Raw genomic sequence first — 15,252 nt, forward strand, 5'->3', positions numbered from 1 at the left:
CATAAGTGGGTAGTTAGACCACTTTAAGATGCTGTTTCTCTGGTACAATTATATAATCGCTCTAAATGGATGCACAGCCAACATTTTAACGGTTAAAAAGACCTCTGCTCTTCCTTCATCTCTCAAATCACCCAAAGTGACATGTATAGGCATAATAAACGCCCACTGCTTTCCTCAGTTCCAGAGTGCTGAGAATTGGCAGTATAACCAGTAGTTACCATTTAAAAGATTGCAATTTAAGAATCTTTATCACTTATCTCTTTTTCAAATTGTCATTTTGCTTTATGGCGATTCCAGATGAGGGAAATAGTGTTATCCCAAAAAATAAGGTTGTAATTTTCAATGTAAAAGAAGTTTATTAGGTGTTCCTTTTTCTAGCTGTCCCCTCAGGATTGTTGAGATGATACATCCAAGATGCTGTCCTTGATCAAGCATTTTTAAATCTCTGGCAGTGTGTATTTCCTCAGCTTTCTAGATGAGAATGTTTGCTAAATATTAATGATGCGTGCAGTGATTGTTAAATATCAGCTTATTAAGTCTCTAAGAATTTATCAAATTTGTTCACGAACTGCTTAGCCATACAGCATTCTATGCATTTCAGATTTAATATCCACTTTGTGAGATCTTATAAACAGCACTAGTTGATCAGTTTGGTGATGTTGATCAGGAGAAAAGGAGTAGGCCAATATAACTACAAATGCACCAATTAGGAGCACATGTAGTCTATTGAACCCTTCAAGCCTGCTTTGTCATTCAGTGAGATAATTGCTGATATTTTTGTGTTCTGAATTCCATATTCCATATTCCATCTAACCCCAAATAGTATAGATTCTGAAATAAAAATAGAAAATTCAGGAGAAATACAATAGATCCAGCACTACCTGCAGAAAAAGAACCAGAGTTAACGTTTTGAGTCTAATATGACTCTTCAACATAGGCCTCTGCATTGAATCCCTTCAGAAGTTCTGGATTTAAGTGTGAGCCTGTATCATATGCTGAAGTACAGGAATGGGTCTTGAGCCCAAATCCTCTGACTCCATATTTCTTCATAAACTGTAGTATGGGTGAATGGACTTTGAGTGAACTTAAGTATCACTGAAAAAAGACACATTTTTTTCAAAGCTCTTTGTCTTGCAATCATCAGAACAATTCACAAGAACAAAGGCCTGAACAGTCCCCATCCAGCACCAGCCTCCCCCACCTGGCCTAGCTTGTCCTCTACTTGAACAACTTTTAACTCTCCTCATTTTCTTCAGGTCAGATGGGTGGCCATGGATACCCACATGGGTCCTGGTTATGCCTGTCTCTTTGTGGGGTATTGTTCCAGTCCAATTCCAGACCTCACTCACAACTTTCTCCAATATATCAATGATATTATCAGTGCTGTCTCCCTCTCTCATCTGACTTTGACTCCTCCCTTCACTTTCTCAACCTCTGTTTCCATTTCTGGGAATAGACTGGCCACCAATATCCACTATAAACCCACTGAATCCCATAGTTACCTGGACTGTACATCCTCACACCCTGCTTCCTATAAAGACTCTCTTTCATTCTCCCAGTTCCTCCATCTCCATTGCATCTGTTCTGATGATGCCAACTTTGACAAGGGAGCCTCTGAAATGTCCACGTTCTTCCTCAATTGAGGATTTCCCAGCGCCATTGTTGACAGGGCCCTCAGCCAGGTCTGACCCATCTCATGTACTTCCGCCCTCACCCCCTGGTCTTCCCTCATGCAACAGCGATGGGGTTCCCTTTTTCCTTCCCTAGCGTCCCACCAGAATCCAGATTCAGAAGCTCATCAGATGCCATTTCTGCCACCTCGAGTGAGATGCTACCTCCCTTCTCAGCCTTCCATGGGGAGAGTTCCCTCTGGGACACCCTGGTCCACTGTTCCTTCACTCCACCTACCCCTCCACAGCCTCACGGCACCTTCCCATGCAACTGCAGAAGGTGCAACACCTATCCGTTAACTTCCTTCCGCCTCTGTATCCAAGGGCCCAAACACACCTTCCAGGTGAAGCAGCGCTTTATCTGCACTTCACACAATCTAGTCTACTGCATTTGCTGCTCGCAATATGGTCTCTCAGCATTGGGGGAGCAAAGCATTGACTGGGTGACCAGAAAGACCCGAGCTTCCATTTGTCTACCACTTCAACACACCTCCATGTTCCCTGGCCAACATCTCTGTCTCAGGGTTGCTGCAATGCTCCAGCAAAGCTTCGCAGAAGGTGGAAGAACAGCACCTCATTTTCCACTTGGAATTCCTGAAGTCTTGTAAACTGAATGTTGAGTTCATAATTTTAGGGCTTGAGCTTTCCCATGTCTTTATCCCAACCCCTACACACCAGGCCTTGTTTCACATTGTCTGCTATTACACACATCCCATTGTTAGCCACTAAGAGTCCCCATTAATAGCTATTCACCCTCCTAGCCAGAACATTATCCACTCCTTTGTCCAACTATTCTCTCTCAGGGTTGTATCCCCTCCTATTGTTTACTACTTACCCCCTATCTTCTGCATATAAACCGCCATTTTCCTTGTTACCATCAGCTCTGAGGAAGGGTCACTCGACCAGAATTTTAATTCTGATTTCTCTCCTCAGAAGCTGCCACACCTGAGCTTTTCTAGCAACTTCTGTTTTGTTTTTGTCAGTTATGTTAATCAGCTTTGATGGGTGCATTTTCCATGGTAACTCCTCAACCAATCAGCAGTCTACTGTCATGCAGTATAAATGTTCGTTTTCCATTTGAATCCGTTTTCTTGCTAGTTGTCCTAATCAGTGCAAAATGAAAAGCTTTGACAGTGTGTCTTTTTTTCAGCAAGACATACATTCTATACTACCAAAAGACTATTTGAGTAAAATTCCTGCTTCCTTCCTCTTTTAATCACCAATTCTACAGCTTAAAACTTGAGTTGAGAGATGAGTCAGATATACTTTTCTGCTTCCCTGACATTGACAATTACTTTTTGCTGGATTAATGTTAAATTTGGTGTTTATAATACTGTCTCCTAACAGTTGTACAATAACTGATCAGGATAGTATTGAAGTATTAAGTCCTTGTATAACCAAATAAGGAAAATGTAGTTGAAATCGACACAAATTTTGTTTGATGTTGTACATTTCTTGTACATGTAATTTAGGCAAAATGATGGTCCACTGAAATGGAAGCTATTTGAAAATAGAATGAGGTGCTAGTGATGGAGAAGTTGGTTTTAGCAATTCAGTTGGATACAGGAACTATGTATAAAAAGCACATTTTCCCGTACTCTCTTGAAAAGATGTGCTGGCATTATTCATGTACCTAATCACTTTTCTTGCATGTGAATATTTGCTGTGTATAAATGTGTCATTCATAAACTGACCACAGCCATCTAACAATCCTGCTCATAACTATACTGTGATCATCCCTGTAACCTGTTCCCTTTCTCTGTAAAATCTGAGGGGAGGGACCCCAAGTATGCTTTTTGATCATTCTTCCTTATCCATTATGCAGAATCAAGAAGTGGAGGTGAGGCTGGGGAATGAAATTACTCAAGCTGCATGTACATGAATTAAACATGGATACATTGAGTGAGTGGGCAAAGGTCTGGCAGATGGAATACAATGTAAATAAATGTGAAGTCATACATCTTGGTAGGAGTAATAGTAAAAAGGATTATTACTTGAATGGTAAAAAGTTGCAGCATGCTGCTATGCAGAGGAACCTGGGTGTCCTTGTGCATGAATCACAGAAGGTAGGTCTGCAGGTACAACAAGTAATTAGGAAGGCAAATGGAATTTTGTCCTCCATTGCTAAAGGGATTGAGATTAAAAGCAGAGAGGTTATGTTGCAGCTGTACAAGGTGCTGGTGAGGCCACACCTGGAGTACTGTGTGCAGTTTTGGTCTCCTTACTTGAGAAAGGATGTACTGGCACTGGAGGGGGTGCAAAGGAGGTTCACTAGGTTGATTCCGGAGTTGAGGGGGTTGGCTTATGAGGAGAGACTGAGTAGATTGGGATTATATTCATTGGAATTCAGAAGATTGAGGGGGAATCTTATAGAAACATATAAAATTATGAAGGGAATAGATAAGAAAGAAGTAGAGAGGATGTTTCCACTGGCTGGTGAAGCTAGGACAAGAGGGCATGGCCTCAAGATTAGAGGGAGCAGATTTAGGACTGAATTGAGAAGGAACTTCTTCACCCAGAGGATTGTTAATCTATGGATTTCCTTGCCCAGTGAAGTAGTTGACGCTACTTCAGTAAACGTTTTTAAAGATAAGGTAGATTTTTTTTGAACAATAAAGGAATTAAGGGATATGGTGAGAACGCGGGTAAGTGGATTTGAGTCCACGAAAAGATCAGCCATGATCTTATTGAATGGCGGAGCAGGCTCGAAGGGCTGGATGGCCTACTCCTGCTCCTAGTTCTTATGTTCTTATGTTCTAAACAAATACCAAGAAATCTCAGCTGGTATTAGAGTTGGAAAGGCAGAATTAAGGATGCTGTCTTGGTGATGCAGATTTTAATTTTGGATGATTGGGACAGATGCACCGTTATTATTAGTTTCTTGTGTTCAAGTCCAGCATTACTATTTTTAAATAATATTTTGATTTTATATTGCATATATACACATATATTTAAAAAAGAAGCAAGGCTCTCAAATATTTTGAGGTGTAAAGTGTTTGTTGGAGGATTGGAATTTATCTGCCCAGAGTTGCAAAATAAAACTAAGGTACCATAGCCTCATCATTGATTGGGTTTAATTACACATTTCTGTAGGTTGATCAGTGAATATGAGAAGTTGTATTTTGTGAGGAACTTAGCACAGTTGTGACGATACGGTTTCTTTAAGTGGAGAACAAATGCAAGATCTTGATAGTCAATACATCTTGAACATGAAATGTGATTCAAGCCACTAGTTCACTTCATTTTTCTAATGCTGAATTTAATCTCACATCTGGCCAAAAAGTGTTCTCTTTCAGTCATCTACATTCATTTCACTGGTTGCAGTCTATACGTAAGTTACCCAGGTGTGAAGAAATTTCTTTGAATACAAGAACGCTTTTGCACCCACCTGAGGAAATTCCTCTTTTGATTTTCAGCACAAAAAGGCTTGTACAACTGGTGATCTGTGAAGCTAGAACCAATTTTATAGAACATTATACACACTGCTACTTCCAAATCTATATTGTCTCCATTAAGTTTCATAATGATGCGTCCTATCTATCAGATACATCCCAATACACTAAAGCTCCTTTAAACTGCATCCACCAAACCAGCACCCTTTACAACATAGAAGAACAAGAATGGCCAGTGTATGGAAAGACCACCACCTACAAGCTAACCTCCAAGATGCATGCCATTCTGGCTTAGAAATACATCATTCCTTCCTTGGTGCTGGATCAAATATCTTGGAAACCTCCTCCCTGACTCCTTCACTTCAGCAGCGCTGGATGTCCCTACATTAGATTAACTGCAGTGGTTCAAAAGGCAACTGACTGCCATCTTCTTAAGGGCTTTTAGAGCTGAGCAATATATTCTGACTTTATACAGTGACACCCATAACCCTTGGATAAATAACAAAAAAAAATCATGTTTTTAAGATTTAATTTTAAGCGATAAAATTATTTGAGGCATTCATATTACCTATCACAGCCAAACCCTTCCATGGTATAATATTGAACAAAATGTTCTAGATTATGTTTATAGCTACTCATCTGCTCAACCATAAATTCCTTGCAGTCTTCTGTGCTTCTATACTTGCACTGTGGAGATGAACTTAATATCTATATCGTTTCCACGTTAATGTTTCAAGCTTTATTTAAAGATCAGAATGGTGCTAATAAGCCCAATTGAACTGAAGAACTATTTCTACTTTATACTCACTTGATATTTACAGCAGCCACTCCTAATATCTATCTTGTAATTGTGTGTAAGTCTGTGACGGCAGTGTATTGCAGATTTTCGCCATTGATCTCAAGCCCTTATTCTCATTCTTTCTCAATTTCATACTCTAATTTGCTATTCCATACAAGACAAATTCTAGCTTTACATAATGAAGCTGTCAATACATTCATTATGTTCAAAATAAAGCAAATGCATTCTGTGTGCTAATCTCAAGAGAATAGCAGGAGATTGTCACCGGGCCTGAAAAGCTAGCCTGCATCTTTGACATTTGATCTAAGACGTCTGAATCCGTCATGGGCAGTTATCTCTTGACAGTGAGATGTCCTCTTATTAATGCACATTTCTGCACAGTTCACGACAATCTTCATACCAACCTTTAGCCCGGAGGGCCAATAATCAAACTGCTGTTCCGCTAAGGAATTCACTCCTGTCCAGGGCAAGGGTGAGAGAAGTGCTTCATTTTAGCGCTCAAGCTGTCTGCAAGATTGTGTAACTGAAATCAGCCCTGGAAAATGGTGTTGTAGCTTCCTAAACTAGTTCAGAGATCATGTACAACCACCTGGGCTTGCAGACTAATTGGTTCCACATATAATTAACACAAACATATCCCTCCTTCAAGTAAGCTTGTAAATTGAAGCCAACAAAAACAGTGGATATGCCGTGAATAAGGCTGTTATTGAAGAATCTTTAAACAAATACAGGACTCCAGGGTACAACCAACTTGTTCAGGAATGCTATAATTTTGATCAAGTGCTTCTCATCACACACATCCTGCATCTTTAAGATATTCAGTTGGTCAGCACAATTTAATTGAAATTACTGAAAATTAGAAAAGATTTTTTGGGATGTAGGGGGAAAAAGAATTCAATTTTATGAAAATCCTGTAGTTCTGCAAGTGCAGACTGACCTTACCAAAGTAGATTAAATTACTAAATACTGTAAAAACATTTTTTTAAAAAAAAATAATTCGTGTTTTTTTGAGTAGGCAATGATAGTACTAATGCAATGTAGGACGACTTAATATTTTAGTAAAGACTTGTCAATTTACATTGATGCAATGAATGCTGCCCTGAATTTATTTGAAAGTTACTTTACCTCTGGTTCAGTTGGTTGTATTGTTTGATTTCTGTCTGCAATGCCTGTATTAACAGCTAGGGATAGTAAGCTTTTCTGTGCTCTGGATCTGTCTTGAGAGTTCAAACCTTCATGCTTGCAGTAATAACAGGGATCCTTTCTGTCTTGCATATAAGGAGACAGACAAACTATCTATTTTAATTTGGAGGTTGTAAGTTAGTCCCTAATTAGAGATTTAATTTCCTCCTATCTATTTAGCCCTCCACACCTTAACTCTGCCCTCTGTAAAGATGTGGTGTTGGTGGAGCATAGAATCTTTTAAAACAACTTTCTAGAATTGTGAAGTTTGTGTGTAATATGCACCGATATATACCACATTAAGTAAATTGTAAATTGGCACAAAATATATTAAACTGGTGAAAATAACTTAGACTGAATCAGTTGACAAAGATTGAATGCAAGTTAACAGCACTTTGGATTCAATTCCTGCTCATGATGAGTTAACTGAATTCAGCCAAAGAAAGCAGAGCCACTATGAATTTTCCAAATGTCTACAGACTGAAGAGAGCAACATCTGCCAGAGTTCATGCTTCTGATCACTTAGTAGAAATGATTGTGAATATCAAAAATAGTACTATGATTGCAAATTATCTTTATCCTATTTGGATGGAAAGGTTTATGTATCATTCAGTTCCATTAAGTACTAAACCACTTCATTTGCATTTTTATTTAATAAACACTTACCCTGCAGAACAAACACTTTTCCAATAATGCATCATAATAGTTATCAACTTGAGCTTTTGAAGTGGGAAATCTTGTCAGTTTTTCAAATTCCTTGATCAAATTTCTCATTGAAAACGAAGGTTAAACTTTCAAAATTCTCTATCTTTTCCTTGCATATTTTTGCTGAACTTGTAGCTTGTTTTATTTCATAAAGATGCTGATTGGATAATATAGTGGAATGGATAGCTGCTGCAAAAAATAAATTATCTGTAACTCATCATTTGAATAGGCTGTTAGAATTGCAGGCAGAATATAAATTTGGAACAACAAGGTGCAGAGCTGGATGAACACAGCAGGCCAAGCAGCATCATAGGAGCAGAAAGGCTGACGTTTTGGGCCTAGACCCTTCATGAGAAGTTAGTTTAGATTTAAAACTTTTTCGAATAAGGAATTATTATCAGAATTCTAATTTGTAACTTTTGATTTCTGGGTGAATATGAATAGTTTGCCTTGTACTGTGCATCCAATATTTTGCCTTCATATGTGTCAAAATATAAGACATTCCCAACCCAATGTGTCATTTCCATTTCTTAAGTCACAAAGTTTGATGGTTTGAACTAATGCAATTGCATTTCCTGTCGTGCAGCTAATGAGTCATTGTTGCATGCACAAGTGAAGACAATTTGTGGATAATTTATTGTGTCATAACATGTACATTTTCTTTTCTAATTTTCTATCTTTTTTAGGTGTTTGTTTACAATTTGTGTTTGCCTGCTGGCACTGTTTCTATTCCTCTTGCACTGTATCACTTATTATGGCATCTTGTCTGTTTACTAATCCTTCCTTATCCCATCTCTGATGTTAGAAAGATTTGACTTTATTCTTGGAGATTTTAAAAAAAAAAAAAAAATCTGCTTTGGATTATGTGTATTTTGATATTTATGCCCAGCTATAGCTTTTGGTTTATTTTTGCCATGACTCTCTTCAGCAGGATTTCACTTTGGTGGTATTTGAGCAATGCTGATGACTTGCAGGTTATTAGTACAACAGATCTCTAGAGATTTTACTTCTAAATCTGTCATTTATTAATTTTGATCTGATGGCATAAAAATACACCCAAATCCATTTTTGTAAGGACTAGTTGGTTCATTGCCAATGCAGCCATTCAGTTCTTTTGTTTAAACCCGCATAGTGTAGTGTTTATGGAAAACAAATGCTGCAGTGTATTATCTTAATCTCATAAATAATTTTGAGTCAAATTGAATTTCCATACCAGCATTCCTCCATGCTCAGCAATCATTTCAATCAACATGTTCTTTAGATACACCCTAGAAAACCTAGTGTAGCAGCAGTGTGTGAAGAGATTTTACTTTTTCCAATTTCTTTTCCATACTTGCCCTCTTGCTCACCAACACTATATTGACTTTTACCAAAAGTGTTGCAGCTTTTATCACTGAAAACTTTGAGTAAAAGTGACCGTTGGGACTGATATTTGAGCTTGGGTGTCCTAGTTAAGACCTCCAGTGTTGTGACAACCTGTTAGTCATCTGTTGTCCATGTTGCATGTAACTGCCCTTGAAGTGAAATGTGGGTGTAACTACCTTAAGTACACAACTGTTGACTCTAAATTTTATTGTCTTTAACTTAGAACTCATGCTTACTGTGAATAAATTCTTTACTGTTGCCGTTTAGGAAATAGACTGAGTCTCTGCGTTCACAGTTGCATTTCTTCTTCTTGCTGCTCTGCCTTCAGGTGGCCAGTTTTAATCTGAATATCTTTGTTGCTGCTATTCACATCGTTGTCTAGTGGTGTTTGAGGTCCACTGCACCATAACCGAGCCATAACCAGGAATCTTGCTAACCCCAAGAATCTCTGAATTACACTGATATTTCCTAACTCAAGTTAATTAGGCTTGAGCATGCTCAGTTAGAAAGTAACTGCAGCCACTTGTCACTAACAGGCCATTATATTCGTGTAAGTCTCAGTTTGTATTGGTCAATTTGATATGGGTAACAGAACAACAATTACTTGTAATTGAAATAGTCGGTGACTGAAAACATGGAACTGAACTACTGTATAAATAGTTTTGGCTACAGTGATAAAGGGGCAGTCCTGTTAAACTGCAAATCATATTAATCTAATAATGTAGTTTAAAGTTTATGCCCTAACTTTTGAAAATGGAGCAAAGTCCATGAGTTTTACTTAAAATAGTGCAATTGCTTTGCTATTTCCCATTCAAAGATTGTTCTTCATTAAAAGTACATCACCGTTTTTACTTATTTCAAATCTTTGCCTAACCCAGTACCTGGTCTGTCTCATTGCTGTTAAGCTACTCTGTAATGCTGCATTTTATTTTTTACCCACACATTTCGTGAATCAGGATTTCAGATTTAAATCCTTTTCTTAGTTTATTATTTCTGCTGTTCAGAATATATTCTTCTTGCATGTGACTCAGCAAAATTCTTTTCCCAATATTCTCTATTGATGTCTTAGCCTTTGTGTTCCTGCCTAGTTGGTGCTAGTTTCTCTTGACCAAGAAAGACAATTTGTTTCCTTTTGGATTTTGAGTCATCTGTTTACCAATTTCCTTCTTTGTGCTAGTTTTAGCCATTTTTAAGGTTCCGTTGATTATTCCCTTTCAACTGTATGATGTTTTTAATCTCATTGCTCCATCAGAACAACCCTATTTCTTCACCTTATTTTGCAATCACTGATCTCTTAATCGGCCTGGAAGTTCAGAACTACCCAAGAACCAAAAAGCATATTGACTATGCAACCAGGAAAATGGATCTTTTTCAACCCATGTTGTCATACCTTGTTTTTAAGTCTCAAAATCCTCTATTAAATCTCCTCATCTTTTTCTACTCAAAGGAAGTAACATCTCCTTAATTATAGTTTCTCCATTCTTAGTGAAATTTTACTATTGCTGCCTGAAGCTAATGTTCTTTCTATAATTCTGATATTTTGCTTCTGAATGGACCCTTGCATACCCCCCATTTTGTCTTCCCAAAACTTTTCAGTATTTGAAATTAAAGGAATGCCTTGAGAAGGTAAAGTTTTGAACATTGTGATGAAGGATTCAAGTATTCTTGTTTTGTTAATAAAGCTGATTTGATACAGGACTGCTCCTTGAATCAAACTGTTGATCAATCAGTTTGAGATTTTTACCAATGTAATACTGTTAGGTTGACGTGCGTCCTGTTTTATGCCGTATTATGAACTGCATACTTGTATGCATGTGTATATATATAAGGTTAAAAGACCGAGTAGACGAGGTGGGTGCTATGCTGTTGGCGAATGATGAAGGCAGTCTCGTTCATCAAGTACACGCCGTGAGCTTTGTTGAAGATTCTATCTTCATGGAGTCTTCTGGTGCTCGCAGTTTACAGAATGAAGACAGGTAACTGTACACAGAATAAATTCTCCTCATCTGGACTGAGGTTGTCATTTTAAAACAATCCCGGATGGGAGAAGTAATGTTGGTAAACAAATTTTTCATTTTCTAGCAAAGTTATTTAAATTAGTTGTTGATTTTCTGATTACATCAACTTTATTACAATATACTCCCAAGTTTTCATTCCTTAAATTCCATATTTATGTCTCAATGTGCGTGGAGACAAAATGTCAAGTTAAAGGCAAATAATGGAGAGACCTGGAAATTCTTGTGTCTTAATACCTAAATTGAGACTAAAAAGAACAGTTCCTACTATCTCTAAAAAGAACAGGTTGGAATGATTTAACGTGGGAATCTTAGCTTTGGAAGAATACTGTTATATGTTTGTGACTTAATGTGATGATATTGCATTCAGAGCAAAATATATACACACTCCAGAAAGGCTGCATATCTACTTTAAGCTAGTGAGATTGAATACAGAGTATCTTTCTGCTGTGGTTTTTCTAAGTATTGGGATGTTGAGCCTGGCAAAACCTGAATTCCTCTGATCATGTGTGACGTAGATAGACATGCTGTGCCAGCAAATAATTGGCAATTTTTTGACTATTTAGGTGTTATTTATTCCACAATCTCTGTAATAGTATCAGCTTCAAGTGCACTTTATTTAACTAGAAAAATTCTCTCCATTTTTTTGATTTTTGTACCAAAGTACAGCATGCATTGTGCATAAAAATTTGCATTAGAATGCTCTTTACAGTTTTTAAAAAAAAATTAAACAACCTTCAGGGAAGAAAGAAATATAATTCAGAAACTTTATATGGAAAGTGTAATACATCTTATTTCTGTTTGAGAGTGCTCAGTCTTGCATTTGCCAGTGAGGATAGAAGGGAAGAAACAAAATAAGAAAGGAAAACAAATGTCAGATTTAATATCAAATTTTTAATCTTTAAAAGCTGTTGAATGTTTGTTGCATGCAGCAAGTACACTTAGATTGCTGAAGTTTTTGTTACACCAAAGTTATACCTTGTGTATTCCTGAGTGTCAGAATCAGACTTTGAATTCAGATAGATCGTTAGAGAGAAGAAGGTTAAGAGGTGACTTGATAGAGACATACAAGATGATCAGAGGATTAGATAGGGTGGACAGTGGGAGCCTTTTTCCTTGGATGGTGATGGCTAGCATGAGGGGACATAGCTTTAAATTGAGGGGTGATAGATATAGGACAGATGTCAGAGGTAGGTTCTTTACTCAGAGAGTAGTAAGGGCGTGGAATGCCTTGCCTGCAAAAATAGTTGACTCGCCAACTTTAAGGGCATTTAAATGGTCATTGGATAAACGTATGGATGATAATAGAATAGTGTAGGTTAGATGGGCTTCAGATTGGTTTCACAGGTCGGCGCAACATCGAGGGCCGAAGGGCCTGTACTGCGCTGTAATGTTCTATGTTCTATGTTCTATGTTCTATAATGAATATTGAGATACAAAACTTTGAAAAATAGAACATTCTGATCACACAGCAGCACTCTGCCACATGTAAGAACAAGGTTATTTTGCTACTAATAGTCTTTATAATACATTCTAACTTGTCCTCTTCTGAAAGAATATTTATTGGCACAATATTCCCAGTATTTTTGTGATTATACTGCACAAATATTTCTCAGTTCTGTATTTATTTAGTCTTGACTGTAACTATTGTTTTACTAACATTCTGTTTAACCCTCTTACTGACTTGCATCCTGTGGAACAAGCAAGATTAAGTTTTTAAAAATTGGTATTTAAATACTTTTAATGGATATAGTGTTAGATAATAATTATTATAGCATGTTTATTATCGTGTACAAATAAACTGCCATATTTGGTATGAGCAGCTAAGATGGGGATATTAAACCTGATTATAACACTGCTGTTTTAACTAATTTGCTAAGCTGTCGTACTGTGAGGAGTCTGGCTCAGTACTTAATTGAGCATGCTCAGTAACTACCTATTGTGTTACATATTTCGCTGTGGACGCATTTGAATTTATTTTAGTCCACACCCTAAATCTTTTCAAGTGCACAAAGCATGTCTGCCGTCCTTATCATGTCACTGCTTAATTTTATCCTCTTCAGTTGTGTGATTCATATTCCAATCAACCAACTCCACCAAAAATCATCCAGTTCATACGTCTTCTTTTCTAAATATAGCTAAAACTTACTGACCTTTAATTCTGTTGGACTGGTGTGGTAAAATTTCAACTCCTTACTGTCAATGTTTTTTCCTTGTAGACACATAGCACAGGCTGACCTGAAGACCTCCACCTTCTGGCTTCGAGCAAGTCTTGGAGCTACAGTGTTTGCTGTCCTAGGATTTGCTGTGTACAAAGCATTACTGAAGCAACGGTGATCAGAATGGGTGTATCATTCGTTCATAATTTGTTTTATACACAGTTTCAAGAGGCTGCAATCAATATTGTGTTTTTATTTTAATATGCAAACATATTTCTTCAACGGGTAGCGTGCAAGAGAACAAAGATCTTTAAAGGTCAAGCTGGTTAGTAGCCCCTATGTCATCTGAAAGGACAATGCAGATCTGTAATGACTCTAATGCAATTCCAGAACTTGTTTCTGTCTGCCATAGGTACCGGTAGTGTTATCTGTAGAAGTTCTGTAAAGCGAGAAGCTGCCAACGTCAGATACCCAAAAGGGACATAATTATGTAAATAGTGTAAATATTTGCACAATCAGCAGAATGACATTGTTGCCCTGGGATGCCTGATACAGTTATGAAACCTACTGTAGGTTTATCGTGCAACAAGTTACCTGTTGGAATGATTGTTTCATGTGGATGTTTAGAAGTTTATCCTCCGGTCAGACTTGCCTGGTATTTAAAACATTTGTAGGTGTTTATTTATTGTTTAAGTAATATTTTAATCTTGAAAGAAGCAAATCTACACAAACTGAAGTCACCAAGAGATTTATTTCTCAGGGTATTGGAGTACACAGAATAGCAATCTTTTTTAATCTCACAGTATAAAATTTCTATATGTATCCATAAACTAATTGTGTATCAGAAAACATGGACAATTTATTATTTGTCTCTTCCTTTCCACTACAGTCTTCTCCCAGCCCCCTGTATATTATTTGTTTTTTCCAAGCCAGGCAAGAAGACAAAGGTTGTTTTATTGCAGCCTTTGAAGGATGCAAATCTTCCAAATCCCCGTGATCTTTGCACTCAAAAGGAAATAGAATAAGAGACTTCTTTGTCCTATACTCTGAACTATGTTGCAATGCAAAACAGTACAGTTTTGCTTTGTTAGTATGTAGTAGTTGCATGGTTCACAGTACAGTTAACTCTAAAATATTACATCAAGCATCCTTGCAATTTTCTGTTACAATGAATTTACATTTTTCCTGCATTTTGAACCAATAACTGTTGCATCACATTGTTTTTCATCCTAACTTTTTCAAACAGTTTCAATAAATATCTACATGCTATATCATATGTGCTTGCAGTTAATTTGTTTGTGTTCAAAAATCTTTAATTATTTTAATACTTCAGGAAATTTTTATCAATAATCAAATGCTTGTTTTAAAGTTCTAAAGGTTTGGGGACTGGTTGGTGCATTCTATACTTTTACTTTTAGCACCGTAGTTTAATTCTGTTGCTAGATAGTGGAATTAATATATTCTCTCAGCCTGTAAAATTCTTGTGGAATAGATTTTAAGTATCCTCAACCCAGTTCTTGGAAGTTGTGGAATGCAGTACAAAAAGAAAGTAAGTAAGCAAGCAAGCACAAAGATATCAGCTCAAGACAGTGTGAGCTTAGGAGATTGGCCATTGAGGGAGGAGATGCTATTCTGCTTTTTTTTTACATAAAAGGAGTGGGTCGAGAGAGGGAGTTGGTGACTGGCAGCAGAACCTGAGAGCATTAATTACCTGTGAAGATAGGTGAGTGTTTGGTGAGTTGCTTTTTTTCCTCTTGAATCGGGGGTAGTTTAAACTAGTATTGGGAAAATATAAGTATTGCATTAAATTTATAGATTAATTAAACAACTAGACATAACAGATAAATCAGTAATATTTCTAACCTTGAATTAGTTAAATGAAATACAATAACTATGGCAGGGCAGGTGATCTGTTGCGGTTATAGCAGATGGGATCCAGTGTGCACCTGAGATCCACAGGTGAGA

At 37.2% G+C, this 15,252-nt stretch overlaps 1 protein-coding gene across 5 annotated transcripts in view; it reads left to right on the forward strand.

Annotated features, from left to right (window-relative positions):
- Positions 1 to 14,561, forward strand: part of rhot1b (ras homolog family member T1) — a 55,903-nt gene extending 41,342 nt beyond the window's left edge. For 3 of the 5 annotated variants that reach the window (XM_020536671.2, XM_048610722.1, XM_020536674.2), the window contains 2 exons: positions 10,943 to 11,089; positions 13,348 to 14,561. In XM_020536671.2, coding sequence (XP_020392260.2) covers positions 10,943 to 11,089; positions 13,348 to 13,465 — 265 coding nt within the window. In that variant the 3' untranslated portion in view covers positions 13,466 to 14,561. The remainder of the gene's footprint in view (positions 1 to 10,942; positions 11,090 to 13,347) is intronic. The other 2 variants (XM_020536672.2, XM_020536673.2) reach the window with 1 other exon arrangement.
- Positions 14,562 to 15,252: the final 691 nt, after the last annotated feature.

The sequence above is a fragment of the Rhincodon typus genome, chromosome 23 (genome assembly GCF_021869965.1).
Source record: "Rhincodon typus isolate 14 chromosome 23, sRhiTyp1.1, whole genome shotgun sequence".
NCBI classification, from domain to species: Eukaryota; Metazoa; Chordata; class Chondrichthyes; order Orectolobiformes; family Rhincodontidae; genus Rhincodon; species Rhincodon typus.